The 14616-nt window shown below is 36.6% G+C and overlaps 1 protein-coding gene across 3 annotated transcripts in view; it reads right to left on the bottom strand.

Moving 5' to 3' along the window:
* The window catches only part of ELAPOR2 (endosome-lysosome associated apoptosis and autophagy regulator family member 2), a 1439853-nt gene that overhangs the window by 431234 nt on the left and 994003 nt on the right, over positions 1-14616 (bottom strand). For all 3 annotated transcript variants that reach the window (XM_044088347.1, XM_044088349.1, XM_044088348.1), the window contains one exon: positions 8602-8707. In XM_044088347.1, the coding sequence (XP_043944282.1) occupies positions 8602-8707 (106 nt within the window). The remainder of the gene's footprint in view (positions 1-8601; positions 8708-14616) is intronic.

Below are 14616 nucleotides of genomic sequence, written 5' to 3'. Positions count from 1 at the left end.
CCCTAGGTTTTAGAACCCTAAAAAATAATATATTTTATATTTTTTACTACCAGTAAAACCCCCTTCTGAGCACAGACTTTCCTCTAATTGTATAGCACATTCTACCTAATCAATTACTTCATCCTCTGTACTGTTTTGATACTCCATTTAATGCATTCTGAATGAATTACTGTCACAGTTATGGGGGAGTCACCACTTCGAGCAGATTAAAGATAATACTGCACACTTAAAATGCATGGATGTTAAATAAAACTGCTTAATTCAAACGAGTCCTAACTTTTTCTTTCTAGGTCAGACTTGGCACAATTTGCTAAAAACTAAGTAATATATTTTTTATGAGCCCCACTCCTTGATTTCTAATACAGGGACTTGGTTGGACTACTGTTTAATTTCATGAATATACAAGCTGCCAGGTGAGTCATTCATAAATGACAAGAGCTGGGGCCATAGGTTTTACAAGGTTTGCATAGGTCAGCATTAGAGTAAAATTGCCTAAACAAAATCAGCTTAAAACTGCCCATCATTATCCCTACTAAAAATGGAGAATAAAGGAACTGCACATTATTAAATGTCTTCCTGTTGGTTTGAGAATAGGAGAAACAGTGCATCAAAGAAGGACAGCTGGGCTGCTATGTAAAACAATGAGGAGAAGTTTTGTGTTGGCTCAGACTACTGTCTGAGGCAGCCTGAATGAAACTGAAAGTCTGAGTACAGGGAAATAAACTGCATTTTTGTAACTTACTTTAGATAATGTTTGCTGCATGATTCCCCTTTGTTATTCTCCTGAATGGTGCTGCTGCTGCTGGCAGCCAACTAGCATATAACAGTACCACAATATATACTTTTGTATACATCTGACATTGTGTCTGCGTATGTTATGTTGCAATGAGTTGTTCTGTATGCATATTACAGCAAAAAGCTGAAATATATGTTAACAGTTTAATATTCCAAGACCCTCAACTGAAAGCCCTGGAACAGACTGAATGAGTGAAAATGTGGACCTTCACATACAAAGTCTGAGACTGCTTCTTCTGGGGGTGTTTTCTTTTCTCCAAGTTATGATGATCACAGAGTTGACATATACAAGTTGTGAGGGGTGTGAGGGACTACCCCCACATCAGAAAGCACAATGGGGCTTGCCTACCTCCTGCAAAAAAAAATAAAATAAAATTAAAGGGAGAACAGCACTGTCATACTTGTTTTTAATAATTCCATGGTTCACTGTTAAAAGTCTCAGAATTATGAAAGGAAGACAAAATATAGTAATGTAGCTATTTATTTGATTACAATCTAACATCTGAGGTGCACAGTCAGTAACTAATTTGTGGGCACATCCGTTTCTGGGTATGTGGCAAGACAACAGAATAAATTATTGTGGCCAATTATTATTTTATTACAGCACGACATCTCGTCTGGTATCCAAGGTGTAATAATCCACAATATGGTTATAATTACTGGGTACAGGGGCTGTTTGTGGAAGAATGTCTGTGTCCACTATTTTTAGTCACAGACATCTGAGTTGTGCAGAGTCAACAAAAAGTTATTTCAACTGCTGAGCACAGCGGTTATCTATGAATGAAAGTGACTGATACTGATATAACTTGCTTGGGTAAATCAGTCATTATTTTGGCTTTGAAGAACTAGTATGCATTTGTATGAAACTAGCTGGAATACTTCACTGTGGATATTTTTACCACAGACATCTGAGATGCTCATAGCCAAAATGGCTACATTTGATGGTTAAAAGTGCTGTGGATGGAAATGACTGTGTAGTAGATGCTGTAGTGTATCTAGAGGTATCAAGGTGCCCATAATCATTTTCACATTCCATCACAGTCAAACATCTACACTGTACATTGTAAGTGGCTACTGTGGAAGTATGGGTAGGATGTGTGTGATAGCAACAGATCTCTGACACAGCGGCACAGCAAGTACTGCTATAATCTCACAGTGCTTGGTTCTTTGCTGATTACTTGTCAGCAATTCACTCTATGCCGAGTCTGCATGTCCTCACTCCACATGTGTGAGTTTTATCTAGATGTTTTGACTTCCTCCATCAAGACTCTTGGCTGTATATGGGGATTTTGACATAATCTACTCTGGGCCCCATTTACTGTATAACTGGCCCTGTTCAGAGATGTCCACAGATGGTCATTATGGATACTGCGGTCATTAACATTTTACACAATCACACTCATTGCATTTTTTTTTACAAAAGGTCACTATAGCTTGGCAAGGGATAGAGCACCATAAAGAAGCAAGCAGGCATACTTTACTGGGATAACTTTTTTTTTTTTTCTTTCCTAACAACAAACATCAGAGATGTATACAGATGACTATCTTTCTGTTGGCAGGCTTAAGGAGGCATGCTGTCAGATATATTACTGTGGCTGTCTTTCTTTCATGATTTTACTAGCCTAACTTCAGAGGTACACAGAAAGCAGCTGTTATTTGGAGGTGAGGCAAGAAGGCAACAATAAAATATATGCTTAGGGTAGTTTGTTCTTTCACTTTCATCCCAATTTAACACAAGTGGGCACCAGTACTGTGGCAGAGATTGATAATGCTCTTACCCACAGGGCAGATGACCCCAAGTTTGATTTCTGGTTTAAGCATCTCAGGCACTGGCAGGGAAAGATGGAAATGCTTATCCTACGGGAAGGGCAGTCATCAGGACATTCCCTAGTTGAGGTCAACAACACAGAAGGGGGCATAGTCCAGGGAAGGGTGGGTGAGAACTCTACATGAGCACTTGCAGTGATGAGATGATACTCCAGCAAGTCCCCCATTGCATGTCTACCCCTTGGGCAAACCAGAGGATGCAAGCAAGGGAAAGGAATTGAGAGTAGGGCATAAAATAAAAATATCTCCATGACAGCATGACATCTGGTGCCAGGACCCCCTTAAGCTACCTGATGGTTCCAACAATGTGGACCAAGTCCAGGCAGTTAAAGGAGGGGTAGGTAGACCCTATGAAGGACATGGAGAACAAGGATGCACTAATAGTTTGACTGCTTGAAAGTACGAAAAAAATAATCTAACAGTGGGTACACAGAATGTGACTGTGTTTTTGGGGGAGTAAGGATGTAGGCACTATTCATAGTATGATATATATATTCTCACAAACATTTATCCTCTCAGTTTATTATTTTGTCAGCTTTGAACATTAAATTTTAGGTAGAACTTATTTCTTCCTAGAAAGAAAAAAATGAGACCACATTCTCATCCTTATTTGTGTTTTGTTTAAGCCATCACTAGATCAAAATATAACAGCGGGAAGTTCCTAAAATATACCTCTGGGCAGCCAGAACCTAATGACTTCTTGAAACTAATGGCCTCCAGACTCCTGGCTTAATCCAGTTATTTCCTTGACAGTTACTACAGGACACTCTTGTTCCCTGTATTGAAAAGATGAAAGTAAAAGCTAGATTAAGACAAAATGAAAGGAACAAGAAAGAACAATTCTGTCTAGATGGTGAGGGGACAGGATGGAGGGAAAGACAAGGTACAAGAGAGTAGTCTGCAATGCATGGTGGCACAGAGTTGTTTATTTAAGGATTCATTTTGTCCGAGGTTTTCACTGTTAACTGTGTTTAAAATATGAGGTGTATAAAGTCAATCTGTCTAGAATTTGTAGGTAATGAAGCAGTCTGTGGAGGGATGTGAATGACTCACACTGGTTGATCAAATGTAAATGGAACACTGATTTAGTGTAATGTAGCCCAACTGTACCTACATTAGCCATCCAGTTGCTTCCTTGCAGCCCCTTCCCTCCCTCTGAAGTCACCAGCTGCCACTGGTTACATGGAATGTGTGTACAGATTACGTTTACAACTGAAAAGTCTACAACACACTCAGGTCAGCCAATGCTGATTTTCTCTTTAATGGAAGAAATTAAATTAAACTGAAATAGCTAAGCTCAAAGTTAAAAAAAGGTCCTTGGAATCCCACGAATAAGTAGTCTGATGAGGAAGCCATTTTGGTAATGAGAATATTCTTAATCTCCAAGATAAATGCACTGTTTGGATCCCATTATGGTTTAAATGTATGCACTTAAATGACTGGTTTACAAAGGTATTGAATGTATAGCAGATATGTAGTCTGAGATATAGTTCTGGGATGGGAGATGATTCCAATAATGTATTCAGTGAAAACCTGCATTTCAGAGTTTTTTGGAGGAAGATATAAAGAAGGCCAAGCAGGTAACAACATGACTGGATTCTTTATGCCTCTCTGATGTCTGGAGGGCTCTTCAGCCAGAGTCAAAAAGTATATACTTTGCTCCAACAATACTTTTATGAGAAACAGATTGGATCATCATCATTTTCTTCTTATCACCTGTACAGACCTTGTTCTAGACTCTAAAATACATAACCTACTTCTTTTTGCCCATGCTACTATACAAGTATGGTCTTAGAGACATGAATAACACAACCTTATGGAGATACAACTCATTACTTTGAAAAGATAAATCACTGAATAGCAAGGCTCTCAACTAAATAATGGATTTTACCTTTATACACACTAGTCTTCCAAGGGAAATCTCAAATATTGCCTGAAGAGAGGCATTATTATTATTATTAATGTTGCTCACAGACAAAAAATAAAAGATGAAGAAAAAACTATAACAGAGCTAGAATGTAGTCTGAAATTACTTAAGCAGAGGTGCATTGTCTAACTTTCCTTGATCTGTCAAATAATGCAGCATAAATAAGGAATCTCAAGTAAAAATCTGAAAATTTTGATTCTAGCCAAAATAGAGGTAGCAGGATTAGAATGGAGTTACAACAGCTTTGTTTGTACGCAGTGAGTTTCTTACCTAAAAATTCAAAATCAATAAGCACACAAATGAATTAATTTGATGAAACTTGCTAATTGGATTAATGTGAGTGACTGGGGTTATTCATTCAGAGTTTATACAATTCTGCATAGCTATGTCTCCATACTTATTAACCCATAATAATAAAAAAATCAATATTTGTTAAATGTCTACTGCATAACCTGCCATATCCACTGGATATGATCTTAGTAAGCTTGAAGACCCAACTGCTCCATGGTGGGATTACATTATAAGTGCAATTCAGACTACTAGCAATAACAAATCCCCAAACGTGATAGCTTGTCCATTGATCTGTACAAAAAAATATCATGCCTACTTGTTTCGCCTTTTAATGTACATAGAGATTGTGATATTGGCTTCTTATCCCCAGCAAGAATGGAAGCAATGATTACTTAGCTGCCCAATTCTCCCCAAAACTAATGACAACATTTTATAACACCAGCAGAAAAATATCAGAAAAATTTATGCTTGATGGATTAAATGATTTATTCCCCTTCCAAAGCCAGTTTATTCCATGGAAAGATGTCACTGAACCTCTGGTGGATCCTTTGTCCTACTATCTGTCAATCACAGTCATACCACACTCTTGTTATGACCCTAGTATAAATACATTAAGCTTTTAATACTTTTCAAATCAGGTGATAAGCATGTGGTCTCTGGGAATTATTTAATTAAACGAGGTTTCCATTACAAACCACATGCTACTGACTAAATTAGTTAATAATCAATGTACTGAATCCTACTTTTAAAAATGAACCATTTTCTAGGAAGCTACGGCACCCAGTAAATTGACTGATGACTATGACATGATTGCTGGGGACCATGAAAAATATTTTTTGCAAACAGAGTCTTTTTATCCCAATCTGTGTACAGTGAATGACAACATAATTTCTTTGGAAACTTTGAGTAATGTTAGAAGTATGGTGTAGCAGGATAATTGTTTGTTGACAAGACTGTGAATAGCTTTAGTATCTTGAACATTGGTGGACTAGTAGAATAAAGCTTGATTAAGTCTGGTTATGAAGTATTAGAATATAATGGTGAATATGAAAAACAAATGTAAATATTTCATGTTTAATATATGGAATGCTCTAGATGGTATGATATTAAAGCTTCCTAATAACAAGTAAAACATTTTAAGGAGCTGATGCTATTGTCTTGTGTAAGGCAAAAATATGACTAGGACCAGACAAATAAATGATTATTGTTAAAAGGTGTGGCTATTAATAACATGCAAAATATACAAGGACACTTTGAGATATTTGACTATTACAATATCAGGATAGTGGAGTATGATATATTACAGTTTAAACTTAAAAACAATCAGCAAGTGGTGTAGTCAGAATTCCTTCCTAAGCGTAGGTAGACATATAACTTTTTCCGTGCTGGAGGACTATGTTAAAGACAAGTGAATGGCCATATTTTTCTACAAAAATTACCTTAAAAGGCATGCTATTAAAATGTGTTTAACTAAGAGTAATGTTCAAAGGAGATACATGTATAACTGAGCATGATTAGTTATATTTCTCCCAGTATGCCCAATGAAATTAGAAGTTCCTTTAGCTACTACAAAACAATCTATATAAAGTAAGTGTATTTTTGTTTAGTACTAACTTAGATGGCAGACCAGATGGTAGTCCTACAGAGTTGAATAAAGTGTTGCAATGTTTGTTTGCAAGATGTTAAAATGTGCTAAGAAAATCCATAAAGGGTTTAAAAATGATTAGGTTGTATTGTTTTTTAATGTGCATTTTAAACTGTGTTTCATTATGTGTCATGTTACTTACTGGGTATACCCAGTCAGTGGGTGAAGTTATTTATGTAGGGTCTTGTCCAAAGTGTGCCTTTGTAAGTGTGTAAAAACTCAAAATGGAGCTAAAATTAAATGGGTTGACTCTACTGAGTGGCCATATCTAGCTAGGTATGAGTGCTTATAAGTTTGAATGTAAAGATATAAGGGGAATACAATGTTTACTATGCTGTGGGTATCTTTGAGAACCTTTTGATTGGTTAATTGGGATATTTTTCCAGTGGAATGAGCTCTTATTTTGGGGCAAGAGTGTGAATTTTACTTAAAGATGGGATTTTACTGAACAGCAGTTATCTAAGAGGATATGCAAGTTTGACTGGTGTATTGAGATACCTTGGTGTTAAGATAAAACTGTTTTGTTAAACTGAGATTATCTAAATGAATACAATGAATAATATATTGCTTAGACAGAATTTTTTGGACATTAACTTTATATTAGCTGGGAGAAGATCAACATGTGGTGTTCGTTACTTTTTATGTTATATTGTGACTGAAGAAAGTGACATACCTATATATCGATATATCTATATAGGTACATGTGCCATTTTTGAAAAGATATCTTTTTATTACCTTATTTTATTATTTATGTTAACTGTTTTTGGCATTGTTGCACCTGGAAAGATCGTGAGTTTAAGTACAGAGAAATTAAGTTTTTGTTTTGAAATTTTCAGCTTGTGTTGGTGATTAGTGAACCTGCACTAGCAAATAAAAAGTGAATAAAAGTATTTTATGGGAAACAGCTGAAGTTAAATATCCTCTGCAATAACAAATGCTTGTGAAAACTAAATATGTAGAGTTTGGTTGGCGTGAATACTGGGTCATCAGCATAAAATAGTAAGCACTTTTACTTCAAGGTAAACTGATCAGAATGTATGATGTGACTGGCATCACATGACTACTGGAAATGGATAACGAAATACATGAAACTGAAATACTAACTTAAGTGCAAGTCTGACATACTGATAAAGCAATTTGATAAAAATAGGTAAGATGATGGAAAACTGAAATATGCAAGTTTAAGTGTTATAACATCAACTGAAAACAAGATTAGAAACAATAGTGTTTGTAAATTATTTGAATAAATGTTAGTTTCACTTCAATGGAGATGTTTACCTACTGCTTAATTTGTGGTGTTATGGGTCAGAAAAATATTTATGGTCCAAAAAAGTGGATTACTCAGAGATCTGCTCTAGTGAACAGCCACTTTATTACTCAAACATGGGAAAAGTGCTGTTAGCTCATTGAAACGTTAGCTCTCCACCATTATTCAGATTTTCTCTGTTACCAAATGTTGACGTACAGAAAAGGAAGAGTGACAGTGCTGCTGAACTGTACTTTTGAGACATTAGACTTTGGTATATCATGAGGCTGGGTGTATTAATTCTGCTATCAAAAAGTCCTTATGGGAGAGCAGGATGTTGAAGACAGCCTCAGCAGAAACTTGTACAATCTTTTTCTCTTACACAACACCCTTTTTAGAGTCCAGATAAGCTAGAGTTTTTACAACAGAATTTGCAAAGCCTATTGAAACAAACTCTTTTGTAATTTTATAAAGCTTCAGTAATCAACAGTGGCACATGCAGCCAGTAGTTTAAGCAGACTGAGAAAATCATCCCCTTTTCAAATGCATGATGTATTTCCTTAAAATGAATGGCTCAAGCAAGTGCATTGGGTCCTCTATCTCAAACAAACACTGCAAGTGTATATTTCTACACTTGTACTCCAACAGAAATGCAGCCTAAAGTGAATTCATTCAAACCTTATCAGATGATGGAGTCAATGTAACAATGCATTCTCATTCTTGTACTCAGAATGCATAAAGTCCAGTTTTTAAATACACATTCAATAATTTGATACTTAAAATAAGTCAGAACTAAGGCTCTTTTGATAGTCTTTTTTTTCTTGGCCTGTCTAGCTCAACTCATTAACAGTTGGGTTTAATGTTACTTACCAACATAAAGTATAATTCGCAGTCAGCAGAACAGATAGTCTCAAAAATAAAGGATATTCTTCCTATTTCATTACCTGATACCCCATTGGCACTCACCGCCGGAGGTCTACAAATACAAGGAGAAAAAATACATCATCCTATACATAATGGAAAAGCAAATATGAGTAAGAACACAGATAAAATAACCTTAAAACTATATTTTGAGAAATAGTCTATAGGAGAATCATGCTTTCAATAACTTTACCAATGCCTAGCATCAACATAATGTTTCAGACACAAACCTAGGATTGTCATAAGGGGGGAAAAAAACTGAACTAATATATGAAAAATGATGCAAAGGCTGAATGCATATTTGCACACAATTCCACTTTCAAAGCAATGCACATCTCTAATACAATCATAAATTATTGCAATTAAATCACTTTTAAAATTCTTGTAAACTATATCCAAACATATTATAACACTTCAGACATTCAATAAGTACGTTTCTACTAATGTTCCTGTGAACTTATCATTAAAAAGAATATATACAATTTACAAAGATGAAATAAATGATGGACTATACTTTTTTCTTCTAAATAAAAGACATCTCAACACTATAAAGTGACAACCAAAACTGAAGAAAAGAAAATTCACAAAAAGTGGAAGGAAGAATTTCTTCACAGAGGAGGAGATGAGCTGGAAAATGACAGGAACTGCCCATAAAGTAGGAACAAAGGTTGAAAACAATTACAGGTTTTAACAATTTATTGACAGACCTAGAAGAATTTCAGCAATCAGAGTAAAAACAAGATTAATATTTTAAGAAACCAAATGAATATAAAAGCTCAATTAGGAGGGGTACCATAGACATTGAATCAACTCTTTCACTTAGCTTTTTTATTTATTGGTTTTGTTAACAGGTAAGTCCAACTGGGAAGGATACCCCATTTTCAATGGAAGCCCAAGGAGAAAAGCTCCAGACATCTATTAGATTAAAAGAAACATTTAAATACTATTTGTTTGTATTGACAGTAATTTAAAAACAGAGTGGAATTACTGTAGTATAATCAACTAGATATCTAAATTTTATTTTCCAGTATCTTCCTTAGTCAAATAAGCAGAAGCGGAGAATCCATGTTATTTTCAAAACACCTTTATTGTTCTTTCCAGCAATCAGCACCTTTATCAAAATAACAACTTCAGTTATTTTTGGATTATACATTCAGTTGCAATTCTCTCATTTTATACAGCATGAAACCCTGGTTGGAATATGGGCAGGGAGGCACAGTAGCTACTGGTATGCAAATTCTTGTTAAATATTTGGATAGGAGGAGCCAATCATATGGATTAATGTGATGGAAAAGCTATAGGGTATTGTGCATGTCCTAATTTACCTAAACACCCTAGATTTTGCCAGCAAGGTATGTGGAGAGAGAGAGGCTTGCAAGAGCTGTCCCTCAAATGGTCCTGGCTACTGTATTACTCCATTAACCAACATCTGAATTTTCCTCACTTCTTCATCACAAGTATCTTTAATATATACCTAAATTGGTTAGAACTACCCCATCAAGTAACATAAAAACAGCTTACCACCTATTACATTATCCAACATCCATCTTCTTGTCCGCCACTAAACATTCTACACAACAACGCTCCCAGTCAGTCATTACAATCAAGTGACCAAAAACTCTTGTCTATCCACAAACATATCAAATCTGCTGGGCATTTTCTGTACTCATACCATGTTGTAAGGCCTGGAACTCCTTACCTGTATGTCCAGCAGGTCAATACCTTCCATCCCATCCTTCAAAACCATTCTGGAAGTCTTTCTAGCCAAACGTTGGCTATGTTCTTGCTGAACACTGGGATAAATTATATCCCCAAATGTGAACAAGTACCTATTCATACCTTATACTTCCTTACTCTCCCCTCTTCACTCACTTCTTCACTATAATTTTCTCTCCTCTGGCTTTCCTTACCAGAAACCTGCTTTTCTCTTACTTCATATTGCAGTTCCTTTTTGTATTATACTAACTTACCTTTAATGTCTCTATAAACTACCTAAAATTTATCTAAATATTAAATCATTGTCATACAACTTGTATCTATTCTTAACCAATGTTTTGATATTATGTCTAATTTGATATCATTATTTAAACTGTAGATTGTTTGCATTATTTTTGAAGACTGTAAAATTATTGTTCTTAAAATGTTTTGTAACTCTTTGGAAATTTTCTCCCAGAGCATCCGCTAAAAATGGGCTCCTATCCATTCGGTCTTTCACATTAATCAATTGTCAATAAATAAATATCACACATTACGTCTTTTAGTACAACAAAAATCAAATAAGCACTTAAAATGGAAAACTTAAATAAATCAGCAATAGTGTGATTGTTGAATACTTTGAAAACTTATGTTCAGATTAATGTCAGCAGTAAACCATTAGGAAAATGTCTGACCAATGTATCAATCTTGCCATTAGACTTGTGGTGTAACAGCCAGGAAACTTGAGAGTTATAAATCATAGTTATAGCCTTTATACGTAACAGAAAAATGGTGCAACAAAGTCTAGTACACCAATCTCTAGTGAGTATGCAGCCCACTTTTATGGAGTTCTGACTGTTATTGTTTGTGGGGAGGGGGGCACAAGTATGAGGTCCCTGTGCATGCATGTGTGTGTGGAGTATCAGAAAACTAAATACTAAAAACCATGGTTGTCAAGTCTGCAGCAACTGCCATATAAACCCTTATGACTATTAGTTCATGATGATCTTATTTTGATGAGTAGATGTGTAGGGATTCTGCAATGTTGTATTGTCAGAATCTAAGGTTCACCTGACAGTGAAAGTTCAACTGACAGCATCTGACGCCATGTGGATGGTTGAGGAAGGGTAGTAGTACTTCTGCTCCTTTGAGGAGCTCCTTCAAATCAGTGGGAAGAGGAGAATTCTTGTGCTCCATCTGCATCCATTCATGCTTGTTGGGGCAGTATTGTTTTCAGTCTGGCTAATGGATGCAAAAAAGCCATAAAAAGAGCAAAAGAGGCAAGGATCCATAGCAAATACACAACAAAGTCCACTGGATGATGGCATACAGAGTAAAATCAAAAGACAAATTATGAATCATGCACAGAAATGTTTAATATATAAAATAGGTTTAAGGGCTTTCATCCTTGAACAAAATACAAGTGGACTTCTTTAACAACATTTTAAAGAGTTCTTTTCCAACATGACTCAATCAGTGGTCGACTTAAGTCTACTTTTCAACATATCCATGCACTCCTTCAGTCTTCGATCAGATTTGTGCAATCTTGTAGACTTTAATGCAGCAATAAACATATGTACTGGTATTTTTCTTGTACATCAACAATGGTTATCCCTTCATCTGATCTATACTACAAAAGTATTCAACACATGGTAATCCCATAACAGAAGGCAAAATGAGTCACTGAGATATTGACAGGCAGGTCCCTTGTGAATAACATTACTTTACTTTCATACTTTAAATGTTTTTGTGCACAATTCATATTGTGCATTTTCATTTTACTCTGTGTGCCATCATCTAGTTTGTGCTTTGTTGTGTTTTTTTTATATTTTTTATCACATTTTGTAGTATGTCTTGAGTTTTCATAAGGATCTGTAGACCACAAAGTAACACAGGCCAGCAGGGAAAATGGGGCCTTATAGGTACTGGGGTTAGCACCTCCTGGTGTTTAGCTTCCTTAAGATTAGGATACTTCTAATGGAACATAATTCATTGAGCCCTGGGTAGGAGAAGGTATTTAGTCTTATTTCAACTCCATTTTTTTCTCCAGATAGTCACAATCACCATCTGGTTTGTGAAGTTAATCTCCCTGATCATGTGGAAGGTGAAGCAGTAGTGTTTTTCATGTTTCATGGAGTACTTTTCTAGTGGGTTCTTTAAAACCCTTAATCGTATGTCAGAACATTGTGTCATCCTGTGCTTGAAGCTATTTTTGTATTTTCCAGTGTAGAAAGCTGGGAATTTGTTACACTGGGATCTGTAAACCACATACTCACTACCACTACAGTTACTTTTGGTAGTGAATAGGTGTTTTGTGTGTGTAATGTAGTCAGTAATGTGGTCAGAAAGTTATCTTTTTGCCTGCTTGTGGTGAGGAAGCTTTCCCAGACCCTTTTCAGTGTGCACACCTGCAACACACTTGGTCTACCTGCATCATCGCAGCTCGGGCCCCCCCCCCCCAACAACTGCAACATTGCCAGATAAAACCACCGCTATGGTCCTTTTTCTCCCTCAGTTATTGCAAGCCAAGAAAAACACTTTTTAATAAGGATACGTACCAGACAAGTCTGCATAGGTGACGGGATAGTTACAGTTTTTGTTATTAGTAGATGTGGTCCTTAACAGTTATGTTTTAAACATTGTGACTGGTTATTTACGTTTCCTTTTACAGCTCATTTGTTACTTTTACTAGTTATTTTTTAATCATTGCTTTGGCCGGTGTGCACACCTGCTTTTCTTTGCAGTCTTCTGTGAGGGGGCGGGCCAGATCTCTACCTGCTTTTCCTGGTTATACCTTCCCCAATCCTTCCTCCCCCATGCACATTAACTAGTCTATATTAGTGGGTCTCCTTGAGCGGTGCCATTTTGAAAGTTACCTTTTGGCCTGCTTGTGGTGAAGAAGCTTCAACAGACCATTTTCAGTGTGACTGCATAAGTATAAGTAAATTAAACTAGTACAATACAGCCATACAGACACATTTGGTGTAAACATTAACAAGTGAAAAGATACATTTGGTGTACAAAGACAAGAAACAAGTAAGCCCACCGGCCAAAGGGATTGGAGTTAATGTTAGCCCTTCTGCGCTCGGGCTCACTCCGCTCCTCTCCTTGCCGCCTATTCCCATCCGCCCTCACTAGTGCTATATTTCAACTAATCTTAGCCACTCCCCTCATGCTAACCATCAAACACTGAATCTGCCCCACCCCTGTACCCATTTCCTTCTCTTCCATTATTCCACATCCTGTAAAGCACAGTCTTCCATCTAACTACCTTGCAATCACAAACACTTCTCATCATCCACCACACACACCCCATCCCAAGCAGATCTCTCACTCATGACCAAACCAAACCATGCCCAAACTATCCAAACCCACATACATACACCTCTTACTATTGCTTCTAGGTGTATCCACCCTCCCACTGCTAACTTCTATCACCAACCACCAAAAACAACTTAATTTTATCCACATACCAAGAAAAATTACTTCCACTAACATTATTACAACATACCCTTTTACTCAACTAGTCCCATATCACTACCAAACCTTCTTTATTCACCACTATGCACAGAGATTACATCACACTATCAGTCCCAAACAACTATAAAGAAGTTTAAGACCATAAACAAACTACTCAAACTCTATTTTTACCTCAGAACGCAACTCATTAGCTGCGGTGATATACACCCAAACCCAGGCCCACAAAATCTAGGTGCCCCACCCCTCAACCTGAATGATACCCTACTCCACCGAGACAAATCCACGCTCCTCATTTTAAATTTAAATGTCAGAAGTATACTAAACAAAGTCCATGAACTTCATGCACTACTCTTCTTTTATCAACCTAAGATAGTCATACTAACATAGACTTGGCTTAAACCAGGTAACCACAACAATGAAATCACTCCACCAGGTTACAATATACCAACCCTATGACAACATCCCCACCCCTGCAAATCCACCCCCCACCCCAACTAACAATTGCCCCAAGTTCAGCTTCCACCCAGAACCAACCAAATCCATTTAAAAACTACTCTGCAAGCTCAAACCAACGTCTCTAGCCGCAGATAAATTACCCGCTGAATACCTCCACCTGGCTGTAGAAGCCATATCATATCCTGTCTCCATCGTAATTAACAGATCCATCTCTGAGTGTATAGTACCCAAGCTATGGAAAATATCACATATCATCCCTCTATATAAAGGGGGAACCTCCATGGAAGTCAATAACTACTGCCCTATAGCCATACTACCCCCTTTATCTAAAAC

This window comes from Protopterus annectens, chromosome 11.part0 (genome assembly GCF_019279795.1).
Source record: "Protopterus annectens isolate FY-2018-M chromosome 11.part0, PAN1.0, whole genome shotgun sequence".
In the NCBI taxonomy this organism is placed as follows: Eukaryota; Metazoa; Chordata; order Ceratodontiformes; family Protopteridae; genus Protopterus; species Protopterus annectens.
Note: the sequence above shows the minus strand (reverse complement) of the source record. Positions and strands in the feature narration are given on the sequence as shown.